This window comes from Kogia breviceps, chromosome 14 (genome assembly GCF_026419965.1).
Source record: "Kogia breviceps isolate mKogBre1 chromosome 14, mKogBre1 haplotype 1, whole genome shotgun sequence".
Taxonomy (NCBI): Eukaryota; Metazoa; Chordata; class Mammalia; order Artiodactyla; family Physeteridae; genus Kogia; species Kogia breviceps.
The window spans coordinates 15,888,621-15,899,195 of record NC_081323.1 but is presented as its reverse complement, the minus strand read 5'-3'; the positions used below and the strand labels follow the sequence as shown (position 1 = coordinate 15,899,195).

The 10,575-nt window shown below is 41.1% G+C and overlaps 1 protein-coding gene across 1 annotated transcript; it reads right to left on the bottom strand.

Annotated features, from left to right (window-relative positions):
* Positions 1-10,544, bottom strand: OSER1 (oxidative stress responsive serine rich 1). The gene is made up of 4 exons (XM_059037845.2): positions 10,416-10,544; positions 6,658-6,773; positions 3,625-3,738; positions 1-1,302 (listed from the first exon to the last, which is right to left on the bottom strand). The coding sequence occupies exons 2-4, from the start codon at positions 6,732-6,734 to the stop codon at positions 615-617; spliced, it is 879 nt and encodes a 292-aa protein (XP_058893828.1). The 5' UTR covers positions 6,735-6,773; positions 10,416-10,544; the 3' UTR covers positions 1-614.
* Positions 10,545-10,575: the final 31 nt, after the last annotated feature.

Here is a 10,575-nt window from a genome sequence, read left to right as displayed (position 1 = left end):
TCAGGGTGAACAGCACCAACAGGGGTTTATTTCGTGATGGTTAATGATTCTCTCAAACAATATAGGGCAGGCCAGCTAGTTTATTCATATTGAATCTAAACCTTAGATCTCTGGCTTAACAATAACATAGGAAAACCTTTAAAGACACAATAAATCTTGCGTTAAATCAGAGCTGGTTTAAACCAGTCATAAAACTAATACTCTGGGCTGGCAACTACAGCATGACAAATGTTCAGTCCAGGTACAAAACCACATTTCATTCTTCTTGGCACCCAAATCTTAAACAGATCTGAAAAATGCTGAAAAATTGTTTTTCAAAGGCTTTCACCATAGACCCACTGCTACCAGTCAAGCAATTGTTTCTTCATCCCCCATTAAGAGTTCTAAATGAGAGGGACTGTTCTTTTGATCGGCCTGCCTTGGTGGGTATGTAAGAACTCAGCGAGTTAAATTTAGAGAATGAAGATTCACTGAGATGCCAAGAAAAGTTTTTACTGCAAGCACAGCGAGCAGAAAGAGATGCCGCCTCACCCAAAGCGGCCGCAAGGTCCGCCGTTAGCTAATCTCTCTGACAGCCCTGCGCTGGTTAAAGCGCAGCAATGAGCTTCTCACTCTCAGGTGTACATCATTTCTGCCATGTGGGACATTTTCTTGGGAATATACAAGTAATATTCCATGTAGCCTGACAGGTCCTCAATGGTCACGTCATCCACGAAGACTCGAGCTTGCTCAGAACAGGAGCGGGGGGAGCCAGACAGAGTTCTTGTGTGAAGCGACTGAGAGTAGTCCTCAAGCGTGGATCTTCGCTCTGGGGCTAAGGGAGGGACATTCTGCAGGCCTGAAAAGGAATATACCTCCATATCATGCCACCTCTTACACTGGCACTCTTTGCCTATGCATGCACATGGCTTGCCCTGGTTTAGCCTGGAAACGGATTGAAAGTCAGACAGATCATTGGCCTTGAGACTTGCTTGGGAGACCTGGGGAGCATCAGAGGAGTCTTCCTCCTTACTCTCTGATGGGAGCCTTGGAACCGAAGTTCTCAAAGGCTCAATAACTGCCCCTGTGTGATGAGTATCGAGAGAAGTTGAGCATTCTCCTGCATTGAACTCTTTAGGGGTTGAAATTCCCAGCCCACTGCTGCCATCAGGGGAGTCCGTCTGGCTTTTGTGCTTGAGCTGGCTGCTGGAAGAAGCAGCTATTGTACTGCAATGTATAAACTTTGGAGGATGAAGGACAGGAGACTTAGAACGCCGACGACGCTGGGTCCTCACTGCTCCTCGTGAAGACTTCCTTGTAGACCTAAGAGGAAAAATTGCACAAGAAGATGTTGGAATACAGAGGTCTCCTAAAGAGATTCTTTAAGATAGCTGGAAATTTGCCACCTCTCTGGTTTATGAGTCTAAATAAGTTTCCCCCAAAGAGATGTGCCTACCTCTATTTTCAAGCTGCCTAAGTCTGTGTCTCAAAAATGTCAACATCTCCTTATTACCAAGGTATAGAAACAGGAGAGGTAAAGGGTAGTTTTAAATCACACTTCTTGGACTAAACATTTGGCACAGAAGACCTGTCTGTCCTGCCCAACCCTTGGCTTGGGAACCTCTGATCAGTGGGTCTGGAGAAGCACTGTGCACAGACAACTTAGACTGATGTTGTAAAACCTCAACGTTGTGCTCCATGCCCTGAATGCAGCACAGCAGCTTCAGTACCCTGTGGGGCTAATGCTATGAACAGCCACTCTGCCGTGATTACTCAACAGAAGAGCAGATTTAGAGTTCATTTCTATCACTGGGAACAGCTGAAAAACAGATTTAGACTCTGAAGTTTTCAGATATTGGGAATTATCAGACATACTGTAACGTTTTATAAAATTTTAAATAAATAAGAATTGAGGGAGTTCCCTAGTGGTGCAGTGGTTAAGAATCCACCTACCAATGCAGGGGATGCGGGTTTGATCCCTGGTCCGGGAAGATCCCACATGCCGCGGGGCAACTAAGCCCGTGCACCACAGCTACTGAGCCTGTGCTCTAGAGCCCGCGAGCCACAACTACTGAGCCTGTGTGCCACAACTACTGAACCCCGCACGCCTAGAGCCCGTGCTCCACAACAAGAGAAGCCACTGCAATGAGAAGCCTATGCACCACAACGAAGAATAGGCCCCACTCGCCACAACTAAAGAAAGCCCGCGTGCAGCAAGGAAGACCCAACGCAGCCAAAAATAAATAAATAAATAATAGTAAATAAATTTTTTTTAAAAAAAGAATTGAGCAAAGAGAGAAAAAGACTCAAAATTGCCAAATTTGAAAACAGAACCAAGTAGAACTTGAAAAATTTTGTAACTGTAATTAAACTAAACAGATGGGCTAAACAGCAGAATACATACAGCTAAGAAAAGAAAATACTGGAGGATAAATCTGAATTATTTACAACAGGGGTCAGCAAACTGCAGTCTGTGAATCAAATCCGGCCCCCTACCTGTTTCTGCATAGCCCATGAACACCGCTCCCATAGGCTAGAACTGTGAGCCATGCAGACATGCCTGAGGTGTCCCCCACTTTGCCCCTGTTCTTCCCTCCACTCCCTGTGCCTGTCTTCCTGGCCAGCAGACATGTGCGTTACACCACAGCCTGGGGCCCTCACTGGCTACTATCTACATGTTGGGGCTCTGCTATCAACAATCGCTAGATACTGAGAAGAAGAATCTGAGTTTGTGCCAGGCTCTCTGGAGGAGAGAGGGCGTGCTGGAATCTGGGTGCCACCGAGGCAGAGAGTAAAACTGACCCTGGCAATGCTCCCTCCCCACCCATCCCACCAGGCTCATCATTTCAGCCTGAGACTGTCTCAGCGACTGAACACAAAGTGTGTCCACCAGCCAGGATGGTGAACATCAAGCAAACAGGGCAGGGCAGGAGTTTTCTCCCTTTTTAAGTACCTACAAAATATCCCTGGATCTCACCTCTTGACCTTCAAAGCCTAAAATATTTATTTTCTGACCCTTTACCAAAAAAGTTGGCCAACTCTTGACCTAGAAGGCAGCACAGAAACTTAGAGATTTGGAAAAATGTAAAAGTTAAGAGGTATGTAAGACAGAATAAAAAGTCTGGAGTCTCTGAAAGAAAGAATACAGTGAGTGGGAACACAGGTAATTTTTTAAGAGATGATGGTTGAGAAATTTTCTGAATTGATGCAAGAAGAGAATCTACAGATATAAGAAGCACACACTAAAGCAGGATAACTAACTGGAGAATATCAAAAACAATATGAATACCTTAACAGCAGCTAGAGAACTAGGCACATTATTTCCAAAAAAAAAAAAAAATTATTTGAAAAAAGATTCTGTAAGTAACACATTTTTAAACTTAATTTACTGGACATATATAAAACCTAAGAATGATTAAAGGAGAGCCATTCTTCTCAAACACACATAGAACATTTATAAGAATTGCCTACAATCCAGTCTATACAGCAAGTCTCAGCAAATTCACAATGAGAAGAAAGGGTCTTCTTTAACCGGTGCATCTTGGGTTCTATATCATAACACTCTTTTCTGGATACTTAGGAAAGAAAATCCAATAGTACGTTAAGGTGTTGAGATAAAAATCATCTGCAATGAGAAGCTCTTACCCATGCCAACTGTCTTTAGATGCACATGTGGTTTTAGGTTTGGTATCATCCACTGCTGTTCTGACTGATGCTCTGACACTTGTGCCTTCTCCAACAGACAGAGATGCTATGGACCTGAAGACAAGAACAAAGTTTACTGCTTAGAAAACCATGAAAGGAGGAGAACATATTGCTCTCACCAACCCAAATGTAACTTGTATTAACATCTTTATTATCTTTCTAGTTTGGGTTTCTCAAAAATTGCTCAGCTTTTAGTATAAATTTTCCTCCAAAACCAAATTTGGAAGATCCCTAAGAGCTCACAGTTGCAAAATCATAAGCCAAAGAATGATTCTTAAGTATAACCAGCAGTGGGATATAAATAGACTTTTAGGCTGTTGATCTGGGGCAGATCAGGCCTTATGTCCAGGGAGAGTGCTAACGACAATGACCAGTTACTTTATATGGGCAAACCCGAGCCATGGAAACTAAGCTTAGGAGCAAAAACTTTAGGAGACTCAATCTAACTTTAGGAGACTCAATCTAAATTAATACTTTTTCCAACAGTATACAACTTATACAAAAATATTCTAATTTTTACAACCAATAAACTTGAAATATTACTCAGAGCTAAATCTCTGCAGTTTAAAATTACACAAGTAACATGGGTTCCCAGTAAAGATGAAAAAATTTAAAAGAGAGAAAAGAATCATCTATAATCTCACAACCCAGAGGTCACCAACATTAACATTTAACATCAAATTCTTTTTTGGACCTTTTCAATACACACATACATACACACATATGCACGGCTCCTACTATACATGCTGTAGTCTTGATAAATATCCTTTAAAGAGACAATCTACTGAGTAAAAAGATATCCACTAAAATTTAATTTAAAATAACCTTAAATGTCTAATAATAGAAAATACTGTACTATATAAATTATGGCCAATCTGTACAATGGAATATTAGGAATTTATTAAAAATTAAGTGTGCAAAGAACTTTTAATGACATAGGAGAATGTTTATAACATAATATTATGTTATGCTTGTAACATAAGAGAAAACACCATAAACACCTGTACATATATTATGACCTCAACTGTGTAAAAAAAGTGAATGTTGTTATTACAGATGATCTAGATATTAACTGTGGTATTGGTAAATTGTGATTTTTTACTTCCTTTTTTATCTTTTTTTGTTTTTGTGATTTACCCATAATAAGCATGTATTATGTTATAGTCAGATGAAAAGGACTATGTTGTTTTACAATATAAAGATTTGTCCTGATAAGACAAATACCATTAGAAACCAAAACCTGTTGAACAGGATCATGCTAAATTCCTGGCAAGGCTCGGTTACTTTGAGTCAGTACCTCACATGTTCCATTCGTAAATCAGCAACAATACAAAACAACTAGAAACGTATGATACACTATACAAGTCTTATTCTGCTTAGTCACAGTAATGACTCACCCCTTGTACTCTTATTTGGTTTTCTCAAATGTTCTCCACTGCTCCTTCTCTTTCTATAATTTTACTCAAAGTAGAGCACATGCTACAAATATATAATATTTGACCATATATTGTACAGACATTTTGAAGTTTTTTTTAATGTTCCAAGTAATTTTTAGGGGCATGGGACTAGCTTAACTTTATGTTCCAACTTCTTAAAACACCAGGAAAGAAGTCTGTATATCAAGAGTTATATAAATTTATACACTAAGGGATACATGTACGTGTGCATTTATACATTCCTAGCATTTTCCTGATTAAAAAATATATATTTCTATACCAGAAATCACAAAGTAATACACTATGACTGCAATCTGGAACTATTTGTTTCTCTGCTTTGTTTCTGTTTCCCCAAATAACTTATAAAGTACTGATCAATTCTAATGGCAAGATGACCATACTGGAAATCACTAGGAGAAGATACTTATTTGAAGTATCATGGAAGCAAATGTAAGCACCTGTAACAGCTACTGTGCAAATCTATTAGCATAAATTCTCTCCTTTGGTAGGCCAAAAATAGTACTAGCAATAAGCAGACAGCTATAACAACAACTAACTATTTAATTTTACATGCACCAGGTACCGAATGCATTTCTTCATGTTGTCTTCAAGGTACCATATAAAGGAATGGTTAAGAGCAGAGGTTCTGGAGATAAACTGTCTGGGTTCAAATCCTGGCTCTACCACTTCTTACCAATGTGACCTTTTACAAGTGACTTAATTCATCTGTAGCTCCTCTATAAACTATATAGTATACTCTGTAGTATCTTCTAAGTTGGTAGTAAGGATTAGATGATGCATACAGAGTACTTAAGCCAGTGTCTAGGGCATAATAAATGAGTAATAAATTTGAGCAATCATTATTTACTCCTTGGCTGTGGAGTGTTAAGTTTCCATTCATGAAATGAAATATTCTTATATCCATTAAAACTTTGAGATTTCTTCTGGCCTGGGGCAAAGAAGGGGGATGAAAAGAGTCCTGCATAGAACATTTTGCAAAGGGTGAAATATTAACATTCAGACAGCAGCTGGTCTGCAGATGCTCTAATTAGTTTGGCCAAAGGGTCCAAGATTATTGAACTCAGTGACAGACCCTAATGAACAGAGGTTTCCATAGTGATAGGGTCAGCAATCAGAGCCCATGAAATCGACAGTGTCTGCAGAGATTCCTATTGAGCCAATTCACTTTTAGTGAAAAATACTGTGATTCCCTAGAGATGTATAAGGAACTCTCTGATGGGACACTGCCTGATGTTTGATTAAAAAGAGGTGGGGGGAGGGGGGAGGGGGAACCGTCCTCAAAGTTAAGAACCCCCAGCCTTGGAGTACAAATAAGCACCTACTTTTCAAAATTTAACAGAAGAGTTTCTTTTATAAGTAAAACAATGCTGTACAGAATTTGGTAAAATGTCACACTATTAACATTGACACCTTCTACAAATAAAAAGAAATTTTAGAAGAGAAAGAGCTCCCCTGAGGAAATGTCTACTTAAATCTAATAAACAATTCCCCAATAAGATATTCCATATTTAATTACCCTGATGCATCCACTCTTAATTTCTTGAAAGCAGTTTGTAGACTCTCCTCCTCTCCATCCTTGGCTTCAGATTTCATTGTGAAAGTTTTACACTACTATGGATGTTCCCGTTAATACTAAAAATAAAATAAAAATAAAATGAACAAAGTGAAAACAGGTGAGTTCAAACATATACTTTTGTTAAAATCTATATTCCTGATACTTCCATTGCTTGTTAGGGGGAGAAAAAGCAAATTTCTACTTCTAAAAGGAAGTTTCAATGACTAGGAAACTGTAGGTTTTATTTCTTAAGAGAAGACACATGAAATAATACAGAAAAAGTATATTTATTATGATGGAATTTAAACTGTCCAAATATTTGATGCCAATATCCTATTACACAGTTTTGGAACTACATCACCTAAAATCTGTGTTTAAGTATACTTTTTAACAGGAGGGGAAATCTCTCCAGTTGTAGAAGTCTAGAAACCTACAGACAAGATGACCTCTGCATCAGAAATATAGGGAAAAGCTCAAGATATAGGACTCTGAGCTTTAAAACACTACTCAGGGGATTTCCCTGGTGGCACAGTGGTTAAGAATCCACCTGCCAATGCAGGGGACATGGGTTCGAGCCCTGCTCCGGGAAGATCCCACATGCCGCGGAGCAACTAAGCCCATGTGCCACAACTACTGAGCCTGCACGACACAACTACTGAAGCCCACATGCCTAGAGCCTGTGCTCCACAACAAGAGAAGCCACTGCAATGAGAAGCCCAACTAAGAGTAGCCCCAGCTCACCGCAACTAGAGAAAGCCTGTGCGCAGCAACGAAGAGCCAATGCAGCCAAAAATAAATAAATAAATTTATTTTAAAAAAAAACAAAAAACCACTACTGAGTGTCTCATCCAGCTCTAAACATTTCAGGTAAGAATAACTTTGTGACACATGATAGCATTTCTCTAAAGCAATCCTGACCCAGATATCAATGTTTATACTAATATGAATATTCATACCCACGTATCAAGATGTTACCATTACTAAGGCAGAATTGCAAACATGTTTCAATGATACTGCTTACTCCACACTCAACCTTTGTTTTCTTTAGCTTCAAATACTTTCTTACAAGAATAGATGAACTATACTTGCAACTCAAAAACAAACTTAAAACAAAATTAGCTAAAAAAAGAGGTAGAAAGTAAAGGAAAAAACTGAAATTATTATTCTACAGATGTGCCTTTAAATGATCTCTACTCAATCAACTAGCTTGATTAACCAAAGTTCTCCATTTCTTCTACCCTGATTTTTATATTTAAACCAAAAAAAAAAAGATGCGGGGGGGGGGGGAGGCAGGGGAGAGAGACCAACCAAAGCAACAAGAGATACAATAGAGAAGTTAATGAATTCTTTGACTCTAGTCTCCCATTTTTTTTTTTTACTCAGGGCAAAAAATTTCTTAACACCACATCCTGAACAAAGCATATATCAGTCTCTATAAACATATCACAGGGAATCAGAAAGAAAAAAAGTAAAACAAAAAATATAAGATGGGGAATTTTTGAAGCAAAGAATTCACTTTACCTTCTCTGTTTCTAGAGTGCCCTTAGGCACTCTCAAAGGGAGCAGTGCCTCTCTGTGGATCCTTGGATCCTCTCTGATTCTATATCTGCTCATTTCTCAGGGGTGGGTTTGATGCTATTGTGAGACCTCTAATACTCTACAGGTCACCGTGTCATAACATGTTTGATATAATGTAACCATGTAGTACCAGTGGCAAAATTAAGAAGCAAGTGATCAAGACTATTTGTTTCATTTATTAATGTGTAGAAGGTATTTTAGGCAGATCTCTCTGGGGAGCACTGAAAACAGTCTCAAAAGAATTCAGCTAGCTTTCACCTCAACTTCTTAAGACAAAAAATTTAAATACACTCCCCATATGTATTTTGCTGGTTTACTTAACCAGTACATCAATTTGAGGAAACATTATCAGTTCCACATTTCACTGGTTCCTAATTCTTCAGGATTCAGAGAAAGATCCTCTCCCAGATACACAATAATGTCCTATATACTTGGGGAGAGGGGTGAGCAAAGATCACATATTCTAGTATTTTTGAAGCTCCACAGCATCTAAAAGAGTGCTTCTGTAGTCTATAAACAAATTCCTCCTGCTGAAGAATACGGGGATACAAGGGAGAACCTGACACCAGGACTGTGAACCCTATTCCTGTAAGGACTGGAATCTCATTCCTGCCCTAACACTGTGCTAAGATGCTCTGCACCCAAACATGGAACTTTTACTTATACAGTGTTAACTTAACATTACTGCAGGTGACCTCTCGATGTTAATACAAATTTAGCTAACATTCTTGTTGACACACTAAAAGATCCATTAGTTAAAAACCAAAACAGACCAAAATAAAACTGGCTACAGACTAAAACTTTAGGAATGAAGTTCCAACTAAACTATTCTCAGACTTCCAGCATTTTGCTTACTCACCTTTTCCCTCAGTTATATTAACCCAGGGCAAAGGTGAATCTTAGGCATGACCGTAAGAGCTAAATCAGAGCATGTTTTTAATTACAAAAAGGCTTATTACGCTCCTCCTTCTTCCCAGTTTCCCATTCACTCAAATCAAGAGCTGTACAACTAACTCCGGGAAACATGTACCTGATTTGCCCTTCTTCATTAATATTAAATTTGTGGGAGGCGTTCTTGCAGTTTTTACTGCTCTAACTTCTTGAACTTCTTGAAATTGAACAATCCCCCAAAGATCAAACTTCTACTTTGTTTTAAGTCAAATCACAAGGGGCCTCGGATTTTCCCTCACCTTTCAAAAAACACAAAATTCTTTTAAGTTCCTCCATCAAAAGGGAAAATTCCTGATTTTCTCTGACTTTCAACGAAGAGTACGTCTCACAATCTTATTTACATCTTGCAGTTTTAACCAATACCTCTTTGAACCTCAAGCCTAGGTCCAAATTTCCAGGACCCTGAAAAACCTGAGAACGATCAATAAAGGATCTGCGCGTAAGCGTGTCATCACAATGTTAAAGATTTAGAAAATTTCCCTGCCCACCAGGAAGCGTGGAATGCAGGAAAAAAAATCGCGTCCAGCAACTCTGGAAGATGCAAACAAGTCTAAGTTGCCAACAATCGGCCCCCGAGACAAAACACGGTCACGCTTCTCTCTACTCACTCAACTCAACCCCGACACTCTCGGTGCAAGAGCACTATGTTCCTTTTACCCAGAAACTGGATCGGTCGTGCTTAAACATAGGGGGAAAGGTCGGGACCTGGGGGGTTCGGAGAAAGGGGAGCTGTCCAGGGCCCTAGCTGTGCCCGCCCGGGGTCTCCCGCTGGAAAACTGCCCCTTGAGGATACTCCCCGGGCCAGAATGAGAGATTTGGGTCAGGCCAATAGGCAAGGGATGCAGGAGGCGGGGGTAGAGCCGAAGAGGCACACAACGAGACTGGGGCTCAGGAACGAGCGGGAAAGGGCGGGAAGGGGCAAAGGGCGGCCGAGAAAGGCGAAAAGGGGAAGCTACGGACGAGCGGGAGAGGGCGGAGGCGGGAAGGGGCGAGAGAGCGGAGCTCGGGCAGGGCCAGGCCGCAGCAGCGGAGGGAGCGCGGAGAAGCAAAGGCCCTGCCGGGCTCAGGCAGCCAGCGCTGGGGGAACGACGCGAGGCGGGAGGGCCCAGAGGAAGCCGCCCGTGGCCAGACCGGGCCTGGAGGCCGAGACGCGGTGCCGCGGCGCCTCCCTGTCACGTCTGGGCACGCACCTCCTCGCAGCAGGGGCGCTCCGACGAGCCAGTCCAGTCACTTCAGATCGTCTCTCCCCGATCGCGGCGCCTAACTGACCCGGATCTAGATCCGCGGAGGGGGCGACCCGCGCCTCCAGAGTCGCACTGCGCCTGCGTCACTCAGACACGCGCCCCGCCC

Coding starts and splice junctions, on each gene's coding strand:
- OSER1 (XM_059037845.2), bottom strand. CDS start 6,734: ATGAAATCTGAAGCCAAGGATGGAGAGGAGGAGAGTCTACAAACTGCT. Junction 3,739..6,657: donor TTAAGAGTGGATGCATCAGG/GTAATTAAATAT, acceptor TCTTGTCTTCAG/GTCCATAGCATCTCTGTCTG. Junction 1,303..3,624: donor TCTAAAGACAGTTGGCATGG/GTAAGAGCTTCT, acceptor TTTTCCTCTTAG/GTCTACAAGGAAGTCTTCAC.